Consider the following 27431-nt stretch of genomic DNA (forward strand, 5'->3'; position numbering starts at 1 on the left):
CATCCGTGAAGGAATACATCGCGTGTCCAGCGGTTCCGTCAACTAGTATGTCGATACAAGGCAGTGGATAGTTGTCTTTGGGACAAGCCTTGTTAAGATCCGTGAAGTCGATACACATGCGGTATGATCCGCCTGCCTTTTTTACTAGGACCACATTCGCCAGCCACTGTGTATAAATAACTTCTTCAATGGCGTTCGCCTTTCTCAGTTTAGAGACCTCTTCCTCAATCACTTTCTGTCTCTCTGGACCATGATTCCTCCGCTTTTGTGCTACAGGGACCGCATCTTCAGTGATATTGAGTTTATGGGTGATCACATCCGGACTGATTCGTGTGAGGATCTCATCTTTCCATGCAAACACACCCTCGGACTCGAGTAGAACCTTTGTGATGTCCTCTTTGACTTCTTCTTTTAACCCTCTGGCAATTCGTACCTGCTTGTCCTTTGCCATGAGAAACATTTCCGTATCTCCAAGGGCGGCCGTAACAAGTTCTTCCTCATCCTCATCATTAGACTGCGGGCGAATTGACAGAGATGCCGAATATGTTTCTTGGGCCACTTTCTGGCTCCCTTTGATCATTACACCTCCCTTGGCAGTAGGGATGTACATCGTCAAATGGCGAATTGATATGAGAGCCGCCACTTCTGAGAGGAAAGGTCGCCCTAGGATGACATTGTATGCTAATTGGCCATCCATGATGGAGAACTCCAGATCTCCCATCCATACTTGGTCGTCACCTGTTAATTCGCATTCCAGTGTTACTTGACCCTTTGTCTGGATTGTGTGACCCGTCACTCCCTGGATATCTACGATGGTGGTCTCAATTTGAATAGGGTCAACCTTGAGCTTGGCGAACGCGCCCCTGGTGATGACATTACAAGAACTGCCAGTGTCTACCATCACTCTCTTCATTTCCCATCCCTCCACCATCATCGTAATGACGAGGGCATCTGCATATGGAGGGATAGCCGGACCTACGTCTGTGAAGGGACGGCTGAGTGACGTTCTATCTAAAGCAGTGGTCTTTGCTTTCTTTAACGTAGGCTGATATCCTGGTCCGCCAGCAATAACATTAATGACCCCCTTAGCCTTCTTCTTCTGCTCATCTCTAGGTTTATCACCATCTCCCTTTCTATCATTCTGGATGAACCTGTCCAGCTTTCCTCTCTCGATAAGCCTCTCGATTTCTCTAGCCAACTCCCAGCACGCATCTGTATCATGGCCGTTCTTCCTGTGGTATTTGCAATAATTTTTGGGGTTTTTTCCCGTGTTAGTGTACTCCCCCCCCTTTTGGTTCGGGGTATGAAATGCTCCGCTTATGCTGGCTATTCTCTATCCACATTAACACTTCATTTTTGGAGGCGTTCAATGGCGTGAACGATGGCGTATATGCTGATTTGTTCCTAGAGCCTCTTCGTCTGTTTCGGGAGGATGTGTCAGGGAGCCTTTTTTTTTCTTTATCTCGTCTCCGAGATTCGCCCCTTCCTTTCTTGGGTGGATATGCCGACTCTCTGCGAATGTCATCGACTTCCATGAAGTCTTTGCACCTATCTATCAGCTCCGCCATGTCCTGCGGTTTATTTCTGATCAGATCCTCCTGCAAGCTCTTGCATGTTGTGTTTTTTACAAGTGCTTCCACTGCCATGGAGAGATCCACATCAACAATGCGGATGCATAACTTATTGAATTTGTCGACATACTCCCGGAGAGGTTCATTTTCTTTTTGCTTTAACTCGAAGAGTTTTCGCGATTTAACCACTGGAGGGATGCTTCCTGCGAATTTTGAACAGAATTCTCTACTCAATTGATCCCAGCTGTTTATCGATCCTGGGCGGAGAGATTGGAACCAATCGTAGGCTGGACCTTTTAGTGTGGTGATGAACATTCGGCATTGCACAGCTTCACTTGCACGATTAAGCCCGAGCAACATGCGGTACTTTCTTGCATGGGCTTCAGGATTATCCTCGCCTGAATAGGCTGGTATATTTGGGATTTTAAAATGCCTATCCGTCTCTTCGGCCTCAATCCATGAGGCAAAGGGCGATTCCCGATTAGCAAACGGATTACGCCTGGCATTCTCTTCGTTCTGTCTACGTACCTCATCCCTGATCTGATCCGCCATAGAACATTGACCCCTTCTAGGACGCCTTCTACTACGGGACCTGCTTCGCTGCGAAGATGAGGAACTAGACTCTGATGAAGGGTCTGATGGTGAACCACCGCCTCCTCGTCCTCTGGGTGGGGACCGCCCCCGTGGTGGAGATCGTCCCCGATTATTTCCATCTGGCTGGGGGTGTTGTACGACCTGTCGAGGTGATCCAGCCTGGTGCTCGTTTCCTCTTTGCCCGGGGGGTGAATTTCTTCGCCCAGGGGATTTAGTTTTGCGTCTGCGGTGAGAATGAGACCTAGACCGTCTCTCCTTATGTGATCGGGTCCGTTTTTTACGTCTGTGACCATCACGTCTGCCTTCCGGCGGATCCGTTGCCGTGTTATTTTGTCCCTGATCCGCTTGTGCTGGCGGAACTCGAGATCCGCCAATAGTGATTCCTGGGTTTGCTGTGTTTCCCAAGAGAGGCTGATCACCCCCACGACTTCCTTCTGGTATATCATGAAACAATGCTCGGTTTAATGGCGGATTGTTGTCGAGCCCCAGATTGACAATTGTGGAATCTATGGGTTGAGAGGAAAAAATGACGAGTCACGGCGTGCATTAGACATAACATTGGCGCTCTGCCATTGCGATATGGTTGATCTTGAGGGCGGACGATAATTAGGTGGGAAGGCAGCTCTGGTCGTTGCTCCACCTACATCTTTGTTCGTCAGGAATGCTCTTAATCGACCCTCCATAATAGGTCCATGCTCTCGGCCTACGGTACTTGCGCAAATATCCAAAAGGGTTTCTGGTGACATGTTCCCTTCGTCATAGATGATTGGCTCATCAGGATCGACGCGTCCAGCGCCTAGGGTGGGATTAGCGCGACCAGCGCCTGTAGTGGGATTAATTGATGGTGGTATAAGTGGTACCGAAGCACCTGTTGAGGGGTTGGATTCCCCACTTGTCATGTTTACCTTGTGAACTAAGTCCTTTTTAGTTTAGAACTTCCACCTTCACCGCACTAATTGATAACTGGTGATGAACTTCTGATCGGATTCCTTCCCTGCGGGGGGCGTCGTTGGGTTCGACGGGGGGAAGCTCTGATGCCAAATTCTGTAATGGAATATAGAATAAACTATATTGACAAAGTAGGGTTTGAGAGAGTGAATGTGTGTGTACCTCAATAGCTTGGGGTGCAAGCTATTTATAGTCATGTGATCATAACTTCCAGTAACCCAAAAGTCTCCATTAATGCCCCATTAATGGCGGTTATGGATCTCCCTTAAGTGTGGTCGTTAGCTCATTAATGTTTCATTAATTGCCTTTGTTGGGAATTGGCTCTACCGTTCGGCGGGCGGATCGAGGTGTGATGGCGGGTCTCCCATTGGTTTGACTATGGATAACGTGTGACGGAATCTAGGAGATCCGCCACCGGGATGACTTGCTTGATACGCCATTGCTTCCCTGGCGTTCCCAATACGTTGCCATTTTGGTAAATATCCTCTTTGATCCCGTGGATAATATCTCGATGTTATCAAGTTTCATGGCCTCAACCCCATTTTTTTGGCTCCAGATTCACCCATGACATTCCTTAACTAAAGGGAAGTTAATGGACATCATGAAGGAGATTTTTAAGGGATGTTTTCAGGTAATTAGTTGCTCAAAGAGCCTGTAATGCTTGAATCTTTCATTCCAAACCCACAATCAAACATCCAACAAAAATAAACAACAACCATTTTTATCAAATCAATCCTATTTCGGGTCAATCCAGCACATATTATCAAATTTTTTTGTCTCTCAAATTCGTCCTCTTAGCTTCAATTTGATCAACTTAGCCTTTTTTTATAAATAAAATTCTCAAGCAGATACGCCAGGATTTGCAAAGGATGATACGCCAAATGATCCAACTACTTCACCGAGGCGATCCATGTTCCGTCATCGTATCTTATGGAGACTATAATAATACTTAATGACGTAACTTAATAAACGTCTTCTAAGTGAGGATGGTTACATAACTATTGAAATGCATTAAATGAACATTAAAGGTACAATTGTTCAGCTCCTTCTATCTTAATGAAAAACGGTTACGAAAATCTATATAATTACTCCAACAAAAGAAGCCAACGGTACAGTTACTAGCTCTAAAAACTCTATTAAAATTATTGTAATTATTCTCAAGTATTATACTGACTTTGGCATCACAGTGTCTCCGCCGATCCCATTCGTTGTCATACTATGAGACGAGCTTCACAAAATTGTCATTCAAATGCTTGACATGCAAAATTCAGAGTAACCATTTGAATAATCATTTGTAGGAATTTCTGCAACAGAAATGCTAATACCACAAACTTCCCTTTGGCGCACGTGACCTGCTCTTAACGCCAAAACATAGACCAACCAATGAACTACTTTTTTCCAGACCCCCGAGTCCACAACTGGTCGTGCATATTCTCGTATATATCAACCAAAGGAACGCTCACTGCTGCAACACACAAAGGGAGCTCGATCGACACTACCATGTGGTTCTCAACTACCACACCGTCGCCCGAACGTGGTAGAAATGATTCCGTTTTTGGAACAACCCACTTCTTCCCCATAACTCCCCCACATGAACTTCCCGACTCCGAAGGCCCTACTTCCTCTTGTGCATCTCTACCACCGGTACTGGACATACTCCCAACACAAACACAACCCTTTCCCAAGAGGAGGAGGAAAAGGAGTGTAATAAAAAGAGAGCAAAGAGTAGAGCACTAACCTCGTCACCGATGGAGAAGTAAAAGAAAGGCAGCGACCATACCGAACATCGTGCAGAACGAATGAAGATGAGAAAATCAGGTGGAAGATTAGTAGGAGAAAGGTTGAGGAAAAAGAGATTCTAGATCTATAAAATTGAGAAAATGAATTCCTTCTATAGTCTGGGCTATGTCATGTGAAAGGTTCTAAAGATGATAAATTAAAGATTCTGACGGACAATGATTGCCCTGCAAAACTAATCAAGTCATCATTTCAAAAAGCACGCCTCGAAAGGCAAAGAAAGCGTATTAAATGACCAGGAAAACCCAACGTCGACTCCAGTAAAAGCATCGCACTCAGTAGCTCATCCGACTGCGCGGGGGGACATCTAATGAAACATATGAAGGTCCCTCCTTCAAGCACCATCGACCCATATCCTCACCACCAGATGCATGCCATTGCTTCCAGGATAGAACATTTGTTTAGAGGCCCAATGCATATTGTCACGGACACAGCCTCTTGACTATCTGTCGACCGTGTGGCACTAGTAATTTCTCCCTTATTACTAGTTCAGCCTTAACCTCGTATGCTTAGCTCGAATGCTAGGCAAAATATCGCAGCGGAAAACTAGGATCTTGCACAAATGCTAAGTGAGGAAAACACTCTTTATTAAGAAAGAATGCTTTACAAAGGTTAGATCACAAAGACACTCACACTTGCTAACACTTTTTGTGTCTTATGTTGTATTTACAAATGAACACCTTCCTCCTATTTATAGGCAACCTAGGAAGGTTCTAGATTAATTTACACATAAAAATCCTAGAAAAATCTAGAATAATACAAGTAAGAAAGAATTAGAAAGGTTGAGACATTTCTAAGATGTCCCTAGAAGTTTCCCGGACCATTCCCGCACATTCCGAAATATTTCCCGTACCTTCCGAACTATTCCGACACGTTCCGGCACATTTCGGCACGCTCCGGACAAATCTGGCACGTTCCGGAAGTTTCTGGCCCGTTCTGGCACGCTCCGGGCCCGTCTGAATTTTTCTGGGCCCGTAGCTCCGCAAACTGAGGTTCGTCTGGCAAGTCTCCCCGCAGCTCCTGGCCGTCGCTCGCAGCTCCTTGCAGTCCCTAGGCCTGCTGCCTGCTTGCCCCGCACGAACAGAGGTTCGGCGTGCCTGCTGGCACGCACACTACTTTTCCACCATGGCAATTTTTGCCATGCTTAATATTTTCCCCGCACATACCAAAGCCCATAGCTCCATAATATTCCCAAGGTACCATATATAAAATATGGAAGCACTTGGAATCCTCTAGACACACTTTTGGAAAACATGTGGTGTGTGGGGCTTGGCAATGTTCACCGACAGTGTGTCCCAAGTTAGTATAAGACACACTATAGGGGGACCTTCTCTTGGCCAAATTCTCCCCCGGCAGGCACGGGCCCGCTGCCCGGCTGCCTTGTGCACAACTGCACATATGATTGGCCCGATGTCCACCGGCATGTCCCGCAACGTCCCGATGAACAGGAAAATGACCGTTTTGCCTCTGGACCGCTTCTCTTAGCCCTTTGGGCATTTGGCTCGGGCCTTCCCTCGGATGATTTTAGGCGGGCGTGACAATATGGGCTAGCCCTGGCTCAAGGGGAAACCTATAAATACTCCCACCATAACCTCACAATGGTAATTTCTTCTCTCTCTGTATACTTGGACTTTATCTCTATACTCATTTTACTAACTTGATGGTCGGAGTGTATTTAGAGGATCAACTTCGAATAACGTGTTCTACCCTTTAAGTCTCCCTTAATCAAGTTTTATGTTCAAAATTGATTTTTTTAAACCATTAATAACTAAATAACAAAATAACAAAAAAAAAATCTGTATTTAAATAAGAGGACTTCCAGCTTTTAGAAGCAACTTGTCTGACATAGTGGTATTTATTTATCGGTTTTGATATATGCAGTCCTTAGGGCTGCATATAGGCATTAAATACAATTGAATATTCTTTTGTATTTTCAAGATATATATTTATTATACATTCAACTTCTAAATACACCAAAATTTATTTAATGCAATCATAAATTTTTTTATATTTTCTATATCTGTATTAATTTTTTATTTTTTAAAAGGGTAACTAATTTATTAGTCTCTGTATGTTTACCTAATACATTATTTAGTCCCTTTATTTTGAAAATCATATTATCAGGTCCCTATCTTTTGTCAATATTAACAATTTAGTCCTTTTGTCTAGTTTTTTTTCGATTTTTAACCGAATATATCTTAACTTTCAGGACAGTTATAGTAGATACAAAATGGTAATCTTATTTTGTTATTTTATGGCTATCTGTTTATGCTTAATATAACGATTAAAAAGCTAAAAAAAATTAGACAAATGGACCAAAAGGTTAATATTGGCAAAAGATAGGGATCTTATAATGTGTTTTTCAAAATAGAAGGACTAAATAGTGTGTTAGGTAAAAAGAAAGGGACTAATAAATTATTTACCCTTTTTAAAAAGATATCTGCATTTATTATTTCGACAGGTTATTTGTAACTGTGTTAGTAACAGAATAAAAGTTATAAATAACTCGTCGAAATTACACAGTTACAAATAACTTGTATTTATTATACATTTATAGATTTGTAAATGCAGGTTATTTGTAACTGTGTTATTTCGACGAGTTATTTGTAACTTTTATTCTGTTACTAACACAGTTATAAATAACCTGTTAAAATAATAAATGCAAATATCTTTTTAAAAAATAAAATATAAAAAATTAATACAGATATTATGATTGCATTAAATGAATTTTAGTGTATTTAGAAGTTCAATATATAATAAATATACATTTTAAAAATATAAAAAAATATTCTACTGTATTTAATGTTTATATGCTGACCACAGGTGCATATTTCAAAACCGTTTATTTATTTATGATTGTCATCTAGAAGTTTTTTTATAGAAAATATGAATAAAGATGTTAATTTCTTTGGTTTAATACGGTCAAGCACAGAAATCAATCACAAGAACTGAGACTTCTGCAAATGTCTTCTACTTCGTCTTCATCTTCAACAACCGCCTCTCCAACTAATTATGATGTTTTTCTAAGTTTTAGAGGTACTGATACCCGCCTTAATTTTACTAGCCATCTATATTCTGCTTTGTGTCGAAATCATGTCAAGACATTCATGGATGAACATGATCTTGAAAGAGGAAAATATATTTCCCCAAATCTCTTGAAAGCAGTCGAAGAATCAAAGTATTCCGTGGTTGTTTTCTCAGAAAATTATGCATCCTCCCGACGGTGCCTTGATGAATTAGTGAAGATTATAGAGTGTATGAAGACAATGGATCGAAAGGTTTTACCAATTTTCTATCATGTTGAACCCACTCATGTCAGAAAGCAGGAAGGAAATTTTGGAGAAGCTTTTAAGCAACTAAAAGAGCGATTCACGGACAGCGAAGACAGGGTGGAGAAATGGAGATCTGCTTTGACAGAAGCAGCCGATCTATCTGGGGAAATTTCCAGCAATAACAGGTACTCCTCTTATATATAATGCATTACTCCATTGAAATTAAAATACAGCAGTGCTATCTTTTTCGACTATTTATGCTGTTTGTTTATCATATCTAGGCATGAATCTGAATTAATTGAGGAAGTTGCAGAGCATATTATGAAGAAATTGTTTCCTATCTCCTTCATTGCTTCTAATCAGTTAGTTGGGATGGATGTACATATCCAGCGGATTCAATCATGTTTGGAAATGGGTTCAATTGGTGTTAGTTCGGTAGGATTGTGGGGAATGAGTGGTGTTGGTAAAACAACAATTGCAGAGATTGTTTATGGTCAGATATCTTATCAATTTGAGCATTGTTGCTTTTTTCGCAATATTGGGGAAGAATCAGAGAAGATTGGATTCGTTGCTTTGCGAAACAAATTCTTTTATAAGCTGTTAGGAATTGAAACTCCAGATGGAGGCTTGCTTTGTGTGCTAACTGCTTTTATTGCGGATAAGCTAAGTAGATCAAAGGTTCTTGTTGTTTTTGATGATATAACTGATCTAAACCAATTAGAAGCTTTTGGTGTTGGTGAAGGTTGGTTTGGTCCAGGAAGTAGAATCATCATAACAAGCAGAGATAAACAAGTCCTCAATATTGTTGATGAAATATATGAGGTTGAGGGATTACATCGTAGTGATGCTCTTCAACTATTTAGCATGAAAGCCTTCAAACAAATGCATCCTCAAAAGGGTTACGAAGAGTTGTCAGAAAAAGTAGTTAATTATGCAGGAGGTGTTCCATTAGCTCTTATCGTGTTGGGTTCTCATCTATACAAAAGGTTACTTGACGAATGGGAACTTCAATTGAATAAACTAAAACATTGTCCAGAACCCTCTATCCAAAGAATCTTGAAAATAAGCTATGATGAATTAGAAGAGGATATGTTGAAGGATATCTTTCTTGATATTGCATGTTTTTTCAAAGGATGTGTTGTGGATTCTGTAAGAGATATTCTAGATGGCTGGGGATTAATTCGCCTAAGTGAGAAGTGTCTCATAACTATTAGGGACAACACATTAGAGATGCATGATTTAGTACAAGAGATGGGTCGAGATATTGCTCGTAGGAGGGGTAATTTGCTGTGGAATCATGAGGATATTTATCATTTACTGACGACAGATATGGTATGATATGACATTTCCTTTTCTCGTAAAGTATCCTATGTTATCTCTAGAATACATTTATATATGAACACAAACTATTAGTATTTAACTAACAATTTCTACATGGCTTCGAAATTAAGGTAAATCAATTCTTTTATCCATATGAAATAACTTCTAATATCATTTTAATTGTGGATACACAGTACTTTTTTAATTTGGTATTCTTTGCTGCTGAATTTTAGAGGAACGAAGCAGTTGAAGGCATACTCTTGGATATGTCTAAAGTTGAAAACGTCCCCTTAAGTTCTACAGCGCTGGATATATCTCATTCAATGCCCAACTTAAGACTGCTAAAATTTTATCGTCAACTATTTTGGAAAAAGAAGCAAGACCCAGTCTTCACTGTTGAATCTTCTCAATCAAATAACCTCTTGCAACTTCCACACAAATTAAGATTGCTGCATTGGGAAGAATATCCATTCGAGTCTTTACCATTGAATTTTTTCATGCAGAACCTTGTTGATCTTACCTTGTTGGATAGCAATGTCATACATCTTTGGGATGGCAAGGTTTGCAGTTAACATATATGTCTTGATTATTTACCTTGATCACTGAAAAAACTTGTCCAACTTGTAAGCAATTACATACCTGTTGCTCTTCTCATACTCCTAGTTGCACTTATATTATGATTGAAAAGCTCAATTCTTATTGTGAAATATTTCAAATGAACTCTAAATGTATGTGACATGAAACTAAATTGGTATGTTATTACTTGTCAACTTAGTTTATCTAATTATTAAAATTGGATCCCAACTCCTCTTAATTTAGTGGTCTATACCCATCAATATGAACCATTTGCAACAGTATACCATTCAAAGCTTTCCTTTGAGTGTCAGTTTTTTTTTTCTTACAGAATTGAAAGGAGAGAGTTTTTTATTTGAATATTCCATCTTTGGCATGACAAAAAACAAAATCAATTGATAAACTTGTGGCATTGTATTACTTGCAGGGTCCTGAAAACCTTAAACGGCTTGATCTTTCTCATTCTGTTCAACTGAGGAGGCTACCTGATCTCTCTTCAGCAACAAAAATGGAGAAAATATGTCTTATGGATTGTCAAAGTTTGGTTGAGATTCCCCATTCTATTCAATGCCTCCATAATCTTACTGATCTTTTTATGCATTGGTGTACGAATTTGAGGAGTATTCCAAACATGGCCACGTTGATATCTCTTAGACGACTTAATCTGAGTTATTGCCCGAATTTGAAGGTGCTTCCAGAGATTCCAAAGGACATAGAATGGATAGAATTAGAGAATTCAGGATTTGAAGGGTGGTCATCTGTTCCATTTTGGGAAAATGTTACTGCTTTGAATATGAAAAACTGCAAAAATCTTGCAAGTCTTCCAAGTCTAGTTCATTTGAAATCCCTCGGTATTCTTAATCTTGCCGGGTGCTCAAATTTGACAATGCTACCCGAGATCCCAAATTGCATAAAAAGGTTGGAGTTACAGAAGTCTGGTATAGTAGAATGGCCCCCAGGTATTGGAAATCTAGAGAATCTTAGATTTTTAGATGTGAGCTTTTGCAAAAAAATGAGAAGTTTCCCAAGCCTCACTCATTCAAAATCTCTCCACACCATTTATCTCCAAGGGTGCATAAATCTAAAGATCTTTCCAGAGATTCAGAGTAGCATAAAGATTTTAGAACTTAAAAACTCTGGGTTGGAAGATCTTAGGTGCTGCTTTAGCAAGTTTCCAGACTTCACAGGAAATTTGGAGAAGTTAATACTGGATGAGCGTGCTATACGAGAACTGCCTTCATCAATCAAATGCTTTTCTTCATCACTTCATGAATTGAGTATGCGCAAATGTAAAATTCTTGAGATTCTTCCAGACAGCATATGTGAGTTGAAATCCCTTCAAACTCTTGATCTCAGTGATTGCTCAAAACTGACCAAACTGCCTCCTTTGAATGGTTTGAACTCTTTAAAAAGGCTAGTTCTAAATGGTACTGCAATTGTTGAAATCCCGGCTGAATTGCCTTCCTCACTTATTGAGTGGAGCATGGAGAATTGCAAAGATCTTAAGTTTCTTCCAGACAGCATTTCTGAGTTGAAATGTCTTCAAACTTTTGTTCTCAATGGGTGCTTAAAACTAGCCAAATTGCCTCCTTGGAATGGTTTGAACTCCTTAAAAAGGCTAATGTTAAATGGTAAATCTATGGTGAGAATTCCTGGTGCACAACCTTCGTTATCTGTTGAATGGAAGGTGGAGAATTTAGAAAATCTTGAGAATCTTCCATTGCTTGATTTCAAAAGTCTTCAACTTCTTGATATTAGGAATTTCTTGAAACTGGTCAAAATTCCTCCTTTAAATGGTTTGACCTCTTTAAAAAAGCTACATCTATTTAGTTGTGGCATTACAGAATTCCCCACTGAACTGCCGTTGTTACTTGTAGATTTAACAATAGATCTTTGCAGCAATTTCAAGATTCTTCCAGACAACATTTGTGAGTTGAAAGGCCTTGAAACTCTTGCTCTCACGTATTGCTCAAGTCTGGTAAAACTACCTCCTTTGAAAGGTTTGAATTCTTTAAAAGTGCTAGAAATAATTAGCATTGGTATAACAGAAATCCCCTCTGAACTGCCTTCATCACTTGTTCACTTGAAAATAGTGTGTTGCGGAAATCTCAAGATTCTTCCTGCCAACATGTTTGTGTTGAAATGCCTTCAAACTCTTCATCTCAATGGTTGCTTAATCCTGAAAAAGCTACCACCTTTGGATGGTTTGAAGTCTTTAGAAAAGCTAGATCTAAGTGAGACTGCAATCGTAGAAATTCCTGCTGAACTGCCTCCATCACTCATGATGTTGAAATTGGAGAATTGTCGATTTCTGAGGATTCTTCCTAGCAATATTTTTGGGTTGAAAAATTTTGAAATTAATCTCCACGGTTGCTCAAATCTTTTCAAATTGCTTCCTTTAGATGATTTACAACCTTTGCTTGTTCTATCGGCCACCAGTAGCAAAGAAATAAGCAATGAGATAACCATAAGAAGCCGACTGTCATACCGTGTTGGTGCTGCAATTAGGAAAAGAATTAAGAGACTACAGAAGCACTAGTTTTATACTTGCAAGTGTGAAGCACTAGTTCTTATACCTGTAAGTGTGTTTTTTCGTACTACATAGCTGTACATTTTGCGCTTCAAGTTTTGTAATTTTATAAATATGGTCCAACAGTAATGAACCATGTAGAATTAATGAATAGCATTTTCTCGTGCTGGCATAGGGAACCTTGAACCCAAATGAGCAGCTGTTTTCTTGTATATGTTGGTTAAATATTTCTCTTGAAACTGTTGGCATCGCTGAATGCATATTAGAGGCTCCTAACTATGATCTTGATTATTTATAGGATTTAGTCATTGAATTTTGCAAAGTGTAAATTTGCATTTTAATTTTTAAATGATCTAGAATTTGATATGTAAAAGTAAAAGGTGTAAAAACAACATTGTTTAGGAGAAATGAGTGTCTGATGCTTTAGAAATGGTTTGTCTCATTTGGTTTCCGGTGAGAAATATGCTACTTTTTCTTTTAATAAAAATCAGTACAGAAACACTGAAGTAGATGTGGCAGTAAGCATGTAATGTACTAATTTCTCTAGTCCAAGATAGGATTAGTTTGGAATCTCTAAGAAAAACAAAGAACTCGAATGTAATTGCCAAACACAAAGTAAAATCTAACCTTTTGATAGCAGTAAATTTGTGAGTAGTGATGACAGTTGATGACAGAAGAGATCAAGGACGGGTCAGTAACCGGTCACGTCACTCTGATGCTTATATTAGTAGAGTTTAGGATGGTGAGCACTAACCAATTAAGTATGAATTGCAAAGAATGTGTATATGTATTTTGATTGTGTGAAATAGGTTACTTGGAACACTATGATTGTAGCATAAAGAGGGGTTTAAAAGCATTGAAATTGTTCCTAGCAATGACTAATAAGGGCTTTGACATTGATGTATTCACTTTGGCAAGTGTTTTGACTGCATTTACATCATTGAATGACTTGTTTGGGAGGCTTCAGTTCCATGCCAAGTTGATTAAAACTGGATTCTATTGGAATTGTCATGTAGGAAGTAGTTTGATTGATGTGTATATGAAGTGCGGGGCTGGGTATTTGACGAGATTGTTGAACCAGATTTAGTTCTTTGGAATACAATGATTTCTAGTTTTTCCTTTGATGATGAACTGTCTGATGAAGCTCTTGATTGCTATTCAGCCAGATGCAATGTGCTGGTTATCGCCAGATGATTGTAGCTTTGTGTTGTGTGTGTAATTAGGGCGTGCTCGAATCTGTCTTCTCCTTCTCAGGGAAAACAGATTCATGCACTGACAATGAAATCTGAAATTCCTTCTAATCTAGTTTCAGTAAATAATGCACTTGTTGCAATGTATTCCAAGTGTGGAAATCTTCAAGATGCTTTGATAGGATGCCCTGAGCGTAATAATGTGTCATTTAATTCAATTCTTGCAGGCTATGCACAACATGGAGTTGGAATGGGATCACTGAAGTCTGAACCTTTTCGAACAGATGCTCGACCCTGGTATTTCCCCGGCAAGAATAACCTTCATCTCGATCCTCTCTGCCTGTGCACGCACTGGTGAATTCGAGGAAGGGAAGCGGTACTTTAACATGATGAAAGAGAAGTATGCCATCAAACCAGAATCAGAACACTTTTCGTGGATGATTGATCTTTTGGGTCGAGCAGGCAAGCTGCATGAAGCTGAGCAGCTAATTAAGAAGATGCCGCTTAGCCCGGACTCCATTGATTGGGCTGCATTGCTTGGTGCCTTTGGAAACATAGAACTAGCAGAAAAGGTAGCAAGCAAAAGAGTTTCTAAAGCTGGAACCTAAAAATGCCATTCCTTATGTCACGCTTGTGAATATGTAACGAGAATTAGAAGGAATCAAGAAGAATCCCGGGTGCAGTTGGATTGAGTTGAACCAAAGAATACATGTGTTTGTTGATGTGTAAAATACCTTAGGCGTTAGTAGGACGGACAGGGTCATCGAGAATTAGCAAGGATTAATAAGACTTGTTTTTTTTATCTGTTAATAAATATATTGTTATATAAATTCAATTCAAATATGTATTATACTATCCGTTAATAAATAAAAGGCAGATGAGCACTCATACTAGAGCTTCCGAAATCGCAAAGTCAAAGAGTAAGAGTCTGGTAAGGGACTTGATCAACAACAAGAAACTAACCTCAAAAGATAAACAACAAGTAGCTAACCTCAAAAGCTGCTCTATCCGGAGAGTAAGAACTTCCTATTTGAATTTTATCATTCTTCATATTTTACAACAACTCAAATGCTTATCCTCATGTTTATTTCTCTAACATTAAATCATGCTAAATTTGTTGTATGACAGCCACACAAATTCAAATGGAAGCAAATGATGGTCACCAACTATACCTTCTTCTTTCTTCTTTAGGGCCGAAGAAAGAGCTGCAAAACGCAAAGAGACAAGATTAGAAACTCGCTTTCAGCTTCCTCCTTGGGTCAATGGGGAGCGTGTCATACTGAAAGCTAAAAAAATCCTGCCATGGAGACCCTAGAAGTACAACAAAAATAAGTATGAACAGAATTAATAAATAAAGCATAAGCAAAATAAACATAAGAATATGAAAGATAAAGTTCTCAAAAGATGAGATACTGATCCTATAAGAATATGAAAAGGTTCAGCTAAACAGTTGACTTATATGACCCTTCACCACTACGTAACCACCAGCAAGTTAAAAGGCAATGACTATTTACTCCCCTTCTATGCGGACAGATATTAAGCATGTGTGCCATCAGATGGAAACCATTAAAACATAGTTTCGCATGCAATGATTCGAAATGCACCATTGGAGGACATCTATTACGAATCCGTTACATTAAAATCACAAGCCCAAATGGGCCTAATACTCTAAAAAAGGATCATTCATCTATATATAAATCAAGGAGCCTCAAACCGATTCACAGTCACCACCCAAGGGCATTAAAGTAATATCAACTTTTGGGACCCTTTATAAAAAAAAAAGTATTTCTTTCATTTCAGGGCAAATTCTACATTCCTTTATAATATTTTCTTGATAGTCATACTGACTTTGGCATCATAGTGTACTTAGGAAGAGTACCCGAGCGCAAATCAACTTCAGGAAAACCAATCAACGATCAAGTTCTTGGACTAGACCCAACATATAGTTAGTTGCGGTAAGAATCTAATTGACGACACAAATTGAATTAAGGATAAAGTATGAAATAGTAAAATTACGAATTGGTTCATATATTCTCTATAGGGGTTGAAAATATATGTATGTATTTTTTATTAAATAATTAATTGAATTATATTGTTAATACGATTAAACTATCTAAATATTAAATAAGTAAATAGTGTTAATTAAGAATAAATATTATATAAAAAATTAATTATATTGAATGAATATATATATATATATATATATATATATATATATATATATATATATATATTTTTTTTTGGTAGAAACAGGAAAGAAAAAACAAACAAAACCGAAGAATTAACCTGGGATTAGCCTAGGGAAGCTAACCCCTATAACATCTTCCAAAAGAAGAGAAGATAAGAAATCAGGAGGAGAAGATAAGGTAGTGACGCCCAACATCCGCTCATGCCCCTCAGCAGCCAAACGATCCGCAACCCTGTTTTGCTCTCTGAAGATATGGCTGAAACTGATGGCGTCAAAGGAAGAGCAAAGCCTTCTAATGCCTTTAATTAAATTACGGCTATTAAGACAAATAGCATTAATATCGGAAATCATTTTGATGGCCTCAAGGTTGTCCGATTCAACCCGCAGTTTATTCACACCCAGACTCTTTGCCAACCTTAGGCCAGAAAATATCCCCCAAAGCTCAGCTGAAAAGGAAGACCTCATGCCTAAGTTGTGAACAAACCCAGACAGCCAAGCGCCTCCATCATCCCTAAGAACCCCTCCTGCCGAGATTTTACCGGAAATAAGGCACGAACCATCCGTGTTTAATTTAACCTCCCCTTCTCTAGGCCTACACCAACCAAGGAGATGAATATTCCTCTTTGGGGTATAAATAGCAAGGTCATCACCTTTGAAACTGGCCAAAATATTAGATAATTTTTTGAAGAAGAAACCTTCCAAATTAGGAAGAGCAACAGTTTTCCTTTCAAAAATCTTCACATTCCTCCAATTCCAAATCTGGTGACAGACAATTGCAAAGAGAATATTACCATGTTCAAGGTTGTCCAACAGCTTTCCACTAACGCCATCAGCAAACCAGTCAACATCAGAGTGGGCCAAGAAATTTGAGAGCACATGATGAGGAAGAAATTTTGACCACACCTCCTTGCTCTTAGTACAATCCCTAAGAGCATGACAAAGAGTTTCCACATGGCCCCTGCATCTGCTACAAACACCGGAATCCACCAGATGCCGTCTGTTCTTCTCTGAATTAGTTAGCAACCTATTTTTGGCCCCAAGCCAGAGAAAGCTTCTAATACGGTAGGGAATTTTTAAAGCCCAAACACTCTTCCAGACATCAGAGATTGATCCCGCCTCATTCTGATTGAAAGCTTCATAAGCAGATTTACAGGTATAAGCATCGTTATTAGTCAATGCCCAACAATGCCTATCCTTATCTTCCTCCATATTACTAATCTTAACTCCTCTGATTTTTAGGAGAATATCCAGATTAAAAAAGGATGCAAATTTATCCCAAATACAATCCCCCTCAGCATCCACCACATCCGCAACCCTCCAATTGCGGACATTATCGGGAGGAAGGGAAATACACTCTTCTAAAAGGGGTTTACCACCAATCCACGGGTCATTCCAAAAACTGATAGATTTTCCGTTTCCCACCTCCCAGCCAATCCTAGAACAGAACTCTGAAAAGATAGAACTAAGGCCTTTCCAGAGAAAAGAACAATTACCAACTCTCTCCTTGGCCCCCCCCCCCCCTCAAAGATTCTATCTTTTCTATATTTCCCATAGAGGAGACGGACCCAAAGAGAAGAGGGGAGTTGCCACATTCTCCACAACAGCTTCATCAATAACACTTTGTTATTATCTTTCGCTTGTCTTATCCCAAGACCCCCCCATGTTCTTAGGCTGACAAACCTCCTTCCAAGGAACCATGTGGATCTTCTTCCCCTCCGTTGAATCCCCCCAAAGGAAACGCCGATTGATTTTATCCAGATCATTCAGAACAGGCTCAGGCAATTTGCACGCTTGCATAATGTGGTTCGGCACCGCACAATTGACCAATTGAATTAGAGTAAGACGGCCAGCGAGAGAAAGAGTCCTGGCTTTCCAAATAGCACATTTTCCACTAGTTTTGTCAATAGTTTCTTTAAAGGAGGCTTTAGAAACTCTGTCACTGTGGAGGGGAACCCCCAGATATTTGCCTAAAGAACTAGTTAGAGGAATACCAGAAATTTCACTAAGCTTATTGCAAACACTCTTACTCATATTTTTAGAGCAAAGCATCCTAGATTTTTGGATGTTAATCTTCTGGCCAGCACAAAAACAGTTCAGAATGTCCATAACCACACCAATTTGCTCTTCATTTCCTTCCACAAAGATCATAACGTCATCTGCAAAGAACAAATGGGTAATCTGAGGACAGAATCTGTTGATGGAAACAGGGTGGAAAACACCATTACCCACCGCCTCTTGGATAAGGTGAGACAACCTCTCCATAGCTATAACAAATAAGAAATGGCTCATAGGATCCCCTTGCCGGATGCCCCTGGAAGGTGAAAACTCTTTAGACATATCTCCATTGATCAGGACCTGAAAAACAGGGGAAGAAATGCAGACCTCGATTAATCTCCTCCAGTTATCCGGGATACCAGCTTTCTTAAGACTATCCATAAGAAAGTTCCAGTTTAAGCGGTCGTAAGCCTTCTCAAGATCCAACTTAAGAGCCACAATACATTTCCTTCCCTTCTTAATTTTCATGGAATGAACCATTTCCTGAGCAATAACAACGTTATCCATCATCTGTCTACCAGGAACAAAACTGCCTTGATTCTGGCTGATAATATCAGGAAGAATACACCGGAGCCTATTTGCCACAATTTTAGTAACAGCTTTGTATAGCACACATTACACAGACTAATCGGCCTCATTAATTTTACAAAAATCATATTTATTTGCAAATAATTATTTTATATTTGGTTTTTTTTTATTGTAGATGGAAGTCGGAAAGGAAAAAGTGACCCAGAACATCCCAATTAGGTTTACACCTTTAGATGCACAAAAGCAAACAGGCCTAAAACATCCTAACTAGGTTTATAAATAATTATTATATATGGTTAAGTTTATACATATGAAAAAGAATAATTATTTACCTAATTAATTAGGCTTTCCAAATAATAATATTTATTTAGGAAATAATTGTTTTATGTGTAATTTAATCCCCATGGAATGGAAGAAAATAATTATTTTCCTAATTAAATAAACTTTTCTAATTTGAGTAGGATTGTAATATAAGGAAATAAAATACTATAAATATATACCTCTAAGAGAATTAGGTCGAGTTATTTATTGTAGCGAGATGGTTTTATATTTATAATCAAAGAATATATCGACTTATATTTTTTATTTTTATTTTTGTAAAGAGACTTATATTTTTATTAATAGGTTTCTTTTGGTAGAGCAATATCAACCTTTAAATGAATTCAATCTGTAACCACTATTAATAGGTTTCTTTTCATTATATTAAAAAAAAGATAAATTTACACGCTTCTTTCTTAAATCATTGTCATTTCTTCATTATATGTTTATTAAATTAATTTAGAATAATTAATAGATAAAATTAAAGAGTTCAATATTATCTACTTTTAATTAATTAAATAAAGAATTGCAAGAAATATATATATATCGGTCACATATTATAATAAGCTGATTGGTTATATATATATATATATATATGGGTGAGATCCAGCGTGACAAGGGCTTAAGTTGTGACAATGAGCTTATTGTGTGACATAACAAAACTACGTAGTTTTGATGATAATTAAAAAGGGTAAGTTGGCAAATTGGTAAATAAAATGAAAGAGAGGATAGAGAAAATTGTTTTATTTATTTTCTTTAAAATACATTTTTCTGACATTTCTAACATCGTTTTTTGAAAAATTTTATACTATTAGACTCGTCTAAATTAGACGGCCATTTTAAGATCCCTGAAGTTCAAGTAAAAAAATTTCCGGGAACGGAATCCGGGTGGCCGTTTTCCGACGAGAAACAAAGTGCCCAAAAAATTCTCAAAAAATTCCAGAAAATGTAAAACATTATTCTAAGAAACTTTAATTCTTGGGTCGAAACAGGATTTCTTACGGTTTAGTCCCAATAAAACTTTTTCCTTAATTTTATCCATTTTACATGCTTCAACAATTTGTTGGGACTATACCGTAAGAAATCTCACTTCTACCCAAAAATTAAAGTTTCTTAGAATAATGTTTTAAATTTTTTGAGAATTTTCTGGGCACTTTATTTCTCGCCAGAAAACGCCCATCCGGATTCCGTTCACCGGAATTTTTTTTACTTGAGCTTCAGGGATCTTAAAATGACCGTCTAATTTAGACGAGTCTAATAGTATAAAATTTTTCGAAAAACAAAGTTATAAATGTCGGGAAAATATATTTTAAAGAAAAGAAATAAAACATTTTTCTGTTGGAACAATACAAGTATTATGTTAGAACAAATGGTACACTGATTTGGAACAATGTAAGTAGGACAAAAAAACGTGCCCAGAAAATTATCAAAAAATTCGAAAACATGTAAAACATAATTTTAAGAAACTTTAATTCTTGGCTCAAAGCGAAATTCCTTACAGTTTTGACCCAATAAATTGTTGAAGCATGTAAAATGGATAAAATTAAGGAACAAGTTTTATTGGGACTAAACCGTAAGAAATCCCGCTTCGACTCAAGAATTAAAGTTTCTTAGAATAATGGTTTACATTTTTTGGATTTTTTTTAGAATTTTCTGGGCACTTTTTTTCTTGCCAGAAAACGCACACTCGGATTTCGTTGACCGGAATTTTTTTTACTTGAGCTTCAAGGATCTTAAAATGACTTTCTAATTTAGACGAGTCTAATAATATAAAATTTTTCGAAAAACGAGGTTAGAAATGTCAGAAAAATATATTCTAAAGAAAAGAAATAAAACAATTTTCTGTTGGAACAATATAAGTATTATGTTGGAACAAATGATACATTGATTTGGAACAACGTAAGTAGGACAAAAAACGTGTCCAGAAAATTATCAAAAAATTTCAAAACATGTAAAACATTATTTTAAGAAACTTTAATTCTTGGCTCAAAGCGAGATTACTTACAGTTTTTACCTAACAAATTGTTGAAGCATGTAAAATGGATAAAATTAAGGAAAAAGTTATATTGGAACTAAACCGTAAGAAATCTCGCTTCGACCCAAGAATTAAAGTTTCTTAGAATAATGTTTTACATTTTCTGGAATTTTTTGATAATTTTCTGGACACTCTTTTGCTTGCCGGAAAACGCCCACCCGGATTCCGTTCACCGAAATTTTTTTTACTTGAGCTTCATGGATTTTAAAATGACCGTTTAATTAAGACGAGTCCAACGGTATAAAATGTTTTGAAAAACGAGGTTGGAAAAGTTGGGAAAATGCATTTTAAAGAAAAAAATAAAACAATTTTCTCTTTCCTTTTATTTACAAATTTGTCACCTCCTTTTGGTTAATTACAAAATTGGTCTTTGCCACACTATAAAGCTTGTCGCACCATAAGCAATGTGTCACACTTGATCTCTCCTATATAAAGAATTAAGGACTAATGATAAAACTGCAATATGGGAAATTGGTTCCAATAGTCTCCATCTAGCCCGAAAATATATGTGATTAAATATATTTGGGTAATTAATTTATTAGTCCCCATATTTTGACAAAACACACTGTTTAGTCCCTGTATTTTAAAAAACACATGATAAAGTCCCTAACCTTTTTCTTGATGAACTGTTTAGTCCCTAACTTTTTTATCAGTGAACTGTTTAGTCCCTGCCATTAGACTCTCATGAAGATTTTGTTAGTCAATTTGGATTTGCGTTCTTCTTTTCATTTGCTTTAAACTTTAATGCATCTGAAATCAACTTTGAGTGTTCTTCTTCTTGATTTTCTTCTTAATCGTTCAAATTCGTAAGCATTGTGTATTTTCTTTTTCTTGTTCTCCATACAAATAGCTTCTTCTTTTAAATTGAATTTCCCCTTCTAAAGTTTGAAGGTAAATAGTAAAGGGTAATTTAGTCATTTATGAAGTCATAAACGGTAAAAAATCTAACAAATAGACGGAAGGACTAAACAGTTCATTGAGAAAAAAGTTAGGGACCTTACCATGTGTTTTTGAAAATACAGGGACTAAACAGTGTGTTTTGTCAAAATATAGGGACTAATAAATTAATTACCCAATATATTTAAATGTGAAGTATTTGCAAACAATTTTAGCTGATTTCAATTTTATAGACTTACAAAAATGAATTAAGCATCAAAAATAGTTCTTAAAGTTGGCAGCTAGAATAATTGAATTTTATATATTAACTTGGCTCTTAAATTGACAATATTCCACAATTTAACTCAATTTTATAAAATAATTATAAATTTAAGATATTATAAAAACTGATTGTATTTTGGTTAATTTGTCAAAAATTATATTAAGTTTATACCTAAAATACAATATGAATAAAATTAATATTGGTTATTAGCTTTAAGAATAGATGACATGAACAAGAGTGGTAATTTTGAAGTTAAAAATTTGAATTAAAATGCTTCAAAAAAAAATTGAATTAAAAGTGTATTGATATATTTTAAGAGTTTATTCCATTCACATTTTAAATTTAATGAGAGTTAAAATTTTCTAAATTTAAAAGTTGAAATTTAATTTAATGTATAAAAGTGAAAAAAATTATGCATTGAAAAGGAAATCAAAAAACCTGTGTCAAGAAGGAAACGATTGTTATAATGATGAATATGGTGTAATGGAAAAATTAAAAGGAAAGTCAAATTTCTGAAGCCAATTAGTGTTGGGATAATATGCAGTAACACCACATTTGGGATGTAATTTAGGTAAGAAATGTAAAAAGGAAAGTAAAAACCCAATTAGTGTTGGATTAATGTGCAATCCTGCAGAATATATATTCAAAATACCTTTGAAGAATGAATACAAAAATGTTATATTCGAAATACAAAACTGCTCTTAGAAGAAGCTGTGTCCAGTCAACTATATACAATATTCAAATTAGCATTAATCTCTCTCCGTTATTTCCATTAATCTCTCTCTGTATTCAGAAACCTCTATATATATACTGCTACCTTTTTCTTGTGAGCCTCATCTGTATTCTACACACAAACTCTTCCTTCTTTCTATTCCTTTAGCTTTCACTTCTCTTCTCTTTGTTACTCTATTTTAGGATCAAGGAGGCTCTCCTTTCTTTCATTCTTTCATGGATTCAATCTACCTTGGACGATTCATGTCCCAATCCTTAGCTTGGGAGAAGAGGTCTCCTTTCTCTCGCAATCCCTACTTGGAGGAAGCTCAGCAACTTTCTACTTCTGGTTTTGTCGCTCGAACTACCGCTTTCTTTGAATCGCTCTACCAGGAGAGAGCTGCCAAGCAACTGAATGCTTGTAGTTCTGAAGAAGAAATGGCTTATACTAACGTTCCTCAAACAAGGAAGAGGTGGCTCTACAAAAGAACACCATGCCCTTGCCACTTAATAAAAGGCAGATGAACACTCAAAGTAGAGCTTCCAAAATCCTAAAGTCAAAGAGTAAGAGTTTGGCAGGGGACTTGATCAACAATAAGAAGCTAACCTCCAAATCTGCTCTATCTGGAGAGTAAGAACTTCCTATTTGAATTTTATCACTCTTCATAGTTTACCACAACTCAAATGCTTATCCTCATGTTTATTTCTCAAACATCATTAACTAAATCATCCTAAATTTGTTGTATGGCAGTCGCACCAAGTCAAATGGAAGCAAAGGATGGTCACCAACTGTACCTTCTCCTTTCTTCTTTAGGACCGAAGAAAGAGCTGCTAAACGCAAAGAGGCAAGATTAGAAACTTGCTTTCATCTTCCTCCTTCAGTCAATTGGGAGCGTCTCAGACCGAAAGCCAAAAAAAAATCCTGCCATGGAGATGATAAAGCAGCTAAAATACATGTTTCTTCCATTGTTGCATAATAGAGGGAAGAACAAAAATGAAAACTAAAGCAGCTAAGGTAGTTCATTGTTACAAATGGAAGTTATTATATACAGTCCCAAAAGCTAAAGGACCATCAATGTAATTAGCTTGTTCATATTAATTCTAACTCTAAATATATATTTAACATATAGTCTCTACTTGAATTTACTTACAAAATTTGCAAAGAAATGGAATGGAACATTGTTAAGACGCTGGGACATGCCTATGCCCTATAGTAACACAATGGCATTATTGCTTGCAACTCTATTGAACTAATGCCATATGGCACATCAATTCGACCATATGCGTGCTGCAAATTATGCAAAATACAAACTATTTAGCGTTTCCAGCATCACAAAGAACAAGGGCTTAAGCAAGATTAAGAATGAATTCAATTATGTTCTAAGTAGACCATTATCAACTACTATAACCTTATACCACCAAGAAAAACAAGTAAAATTCAATAAAGGAGTAGAAGAAGGTTTAAAAGAGGTTAACCAATCGGAAAATTAATACAGAATGAATAATCTTAATATGAACAGAATCAGTTCCTCAAGTTATAATATTTCCTACAATTACATACAAAGTCAAAGAAGCTTTTCTACGAATAGAAATGGAAAAGCAAATAATAAGCCAAAACCAAATGACACAAATGAAAATATCACAAACTGACTAAGAAGCCAACATAAGTTATATTAAATTGCAGTGCAAAATTCCCTCTCATATAATCAGTAGTGATAAAAACAGAATACATCACAGTATAATAAGAAGCTACAAAATAATAGAAATTAATACATTGGAAGAAATGAAAATTAGAGACCCATCAAAAAATGAATTAATCTGGACAAATAAATATTCCTCATAATCTACAAAAGTGAATATTCATATCATGGCAGTAAGGTAGCAAAAACAATAGGATGTATTGGTTTGTGTAACACAAGGTTGTAGTTTCAGGTTCAACATGTGTACAAAATATATATTTTTTAAGAGCAAATAACCACATGGAGTGCCAGAAAAATTAAACAAAAATAGGAACACATATTTATATACATGTTAGCATGTATCATTGCTACCAAATGTAGAGTCAATATGAACTCTACAGCATGTATCATTCTAGAATTTTCCTTCTGCCATAGAAGTGCAAGCCAAAGCTAGAACAATTGCAGTTACAGTTCACAGATACAGGTAACAAGAAAATCAAACCTCCCATGTTCTTCCAGAATATAAATCATTGAAGGAACCTAAATTCACTTCACAAAAAACACTCAACCTCTCAACCGAGAATTGAACCCATAAGTTGGAGGCAAATTCCCTGAGTGGAGTCAGGAAGTAGCTAGCTCAAAAGTAAAATTAGGACATAAGACCAGGAAAATGAACATCTAATAGACAAATATGCCTATTGAACTATACCAGTAAATTGCATTAGTAGGAGAGATGATGTAGCTACAATTTTATGCAATTTCAATACCTTCTAAGTACTGTATATCCTCTCAACTAGCAGAAAAAACAATTCATCTTCATGTATTGTGAGATCAAACAGTGTGAACAGACTAAGTTACTATGATCATATATCCTAGTTATATTAGGAACTAATTAGAAATGATTGATGAGCGTCTGTCTCCTAGTAGCTTACAAATAGTCCCAAAACTTACTCCAAACATGGGTAGAGTTACCAACAAACCCGAAGCACATGAAATTCAGTTTCTGGGTTGGAAACTCAGATTGATATCAAAATTGAAATAGCATTTATCAAATGTGTTTGGTTCTAAGCTTCAACTGAGAGCTAATAAGAAGAATGAATCCAATTTCCCAAGTTAAACATCTAATAAGAAGAAGAAGAATTGCACCTTAGGGCTTAGACGTCCGTTTGCCTCCCGATGGTAGTGATGATCGGCGAAGGCGATGTGGGAAGGAATCAAGCAAAGTAGGGGAACTTAGGGCTTAGACGTTTAGTGATATGGTCAGAAAGAAAAGGAAAGAAGATTTCGACTCACAGTGTTGATTTCAACGAAATGAAAAAGATATAATTTAATCGTATGTGTTTTTATCTATCCCTATAAATATTTTAAAGTCGTTATTAAAATTACATAGAAAATAAAAGGAATAAAGGGTTGGATCAAGGTCTATTTAGTCCAAATTAACCTTTAGATATCAACTCAATCTTTACAATTGGCAATCCATTATCAAATCAACCCTAAAAATATAATATATTTTTGAAACCCGAACTTTATCATGTTTATACTTGATACCTATATTTTTAAACATAAAAACTATTATATTCTACATAACTGTATAATGTTATGATATCAATGCATTCTTTTATACCTTAAGGAAAATCATTGGCTCCAATGGAGACTACAATATTAATTCATAAAAAGTTGTTTAACATTACAAATTAAGGAGCTTATATACTCCATCAAAATAAGAGGGAAAAGACCTCAAGTAGGGTTTCAACCCTAGCATCATGGATAGGGCCAAAATGGGGAGGGAAATAATAAGGGTAGTTCAGTAAATAAAGAGTGGTGGCAAAACTGTAAATTCATATGAGGCAGAAATGGTCCCCAACACAAGAACTTGGTGAAGAAGTATCCTCCATGCGGGACACGCCCCGCTTAGCCCTCATCACGCCCCGCGTGGTTGAGCTCCTAAACCTGGTGGCTCTCGTTGATGGGCTTCACGCATGGCATCCTTGGGAGTACGCCCCGCGTGGTTGAGCTCCTGAACTTGGTGGTTCTCGTTGATGGGCTTCACGTGTGCCGTCCCTAGGAGTACGCCCCGTGTAGTTGACCTCCTAGGCAGAACTCCTTTCGGATGCCGGATCCGCGCCCTGCGTGCATGAGCTACTAGGCTTTCCTCCGGAAACAGGGCTCTTCGCGCCCCGCGCATAAGGAGGCATGCCCCGCGTGCTTTGCTGGCTGCCTTTGCTCTCATCAACCACGGGTGGCTTTCCCGGGTCTCATCTCCTGGCTTCGGGCTCGTGCTTAAGTGAAGGGATGTCCTCATCATTCTCCCCTTCTTTGAAAGTCGGACTCCGCCTCAGATATCTTGGTCGGCAACGTTCCCTCCGGTTTTCACAAGCTAAGGTCCTGCACATTAAAAGAAGATGACATCTTCCCAAGCCAATTAGGAAGGGTTAGTTGGTAGACATTGGCACTAATCTTCTTGGCGACCCGGTAGGGACCGTACTTCCTCGGCCTCAATTTGCTACTCATGGCATGCATGAGCCGCTCCTTCCCCAAATACACCATCACCTCATCCCCAACTTCAAACTGCACATCTCTCCGGTGCTCATCAACTTTGGTCTTGATCTTGTTATTCTTCTCTTCAATGCTATGTCGGACTTCTTGGTGCATTTGATGGTAATCGTTGGCCAAATTGTGGGCAGCGATACTCTTCTTCTCTCCCTTTGGGACCTCTCCCAAATCAAGTGAATGGTTCGGTGCCTTGGTGTACACGACCTCGAAAGGTAACTTCCCGGTGGTAGAGCTCATGGTGGAGTTGTAAGCAAACTCGGCTTGTGTAATCACGTAATCCCACATCTTGGGTTTGTCCCGACAGTTACTTCTCAACAGATTTCCCAAAATCTGGTTTACCTCTTCGGTTTGCCCATCCGTTTACGAGTGAGCCGCGGTACTAAACTTCAAAGTGGTTCCGAGGATAGTCC

At 37.5% G+C, this 27431-nt stretch overlaps 1 protein-coding gene and 1 pseudogene across 2 annotated transcripts; both read left to right on the top strand.

Annotated features, from left to right (window-relative positions):
- Window positions 1-7785: 7785 nt before the first annotated feature.
- LOC136228996 (disease resistance protein RPV1-like) lies at window positions 7786-14683 on the top strand. Of its 2 annotated transcripts, XM_066017524.1 has the most exons (6): window positions 7786-7946; window positions 8112-8367; window positions 8464-9514; window positions 9736-10062; window positions 10503-12653; window positions 14023-14683. In XM_066017524.1, exons 1-5 carry the CDS (start codon window positions 7874-7876, stop codon window positions 12612-12614), a joined length of 3819 nt encoding a protein of 1272 aa, XP_065873596.1. In that variant the 5' UTR covers window positions 7786-7873; the 3' UTR covers window positions 12615-12653; window positions 14023-14683. The 2 variants fall into 2 exon arrangements, with proteins under 2 accessions (XP_065873596.1, XP_065873595.1); XM_066017523.1 differs by having other exon boundaries at window positions 7786-8367.
- Window positions 13884-14683, top strand: LOC136229679 (pentatricopeptide repeat-containing protein At3g49710-like; annotated as a pseudogene).
- Window positions 14684-27431: the final 12748 nt, after the last annotated feature.

Source organism: Euphorbia lathyris, chromosome 5 (assembly GCF_963576675.1).
Source record: "Euphorbia lathyris chromosome 5, ddEupLath1.1, whole genome shotgun sequence".
Taxonomy (NCBI): Eukaryota; Viridiplantae; Streptophyta; class Magnoliopsida; order Malpighiales; family Euphorbiaceae; genus Euphorbia; species Euphorbia lathyris.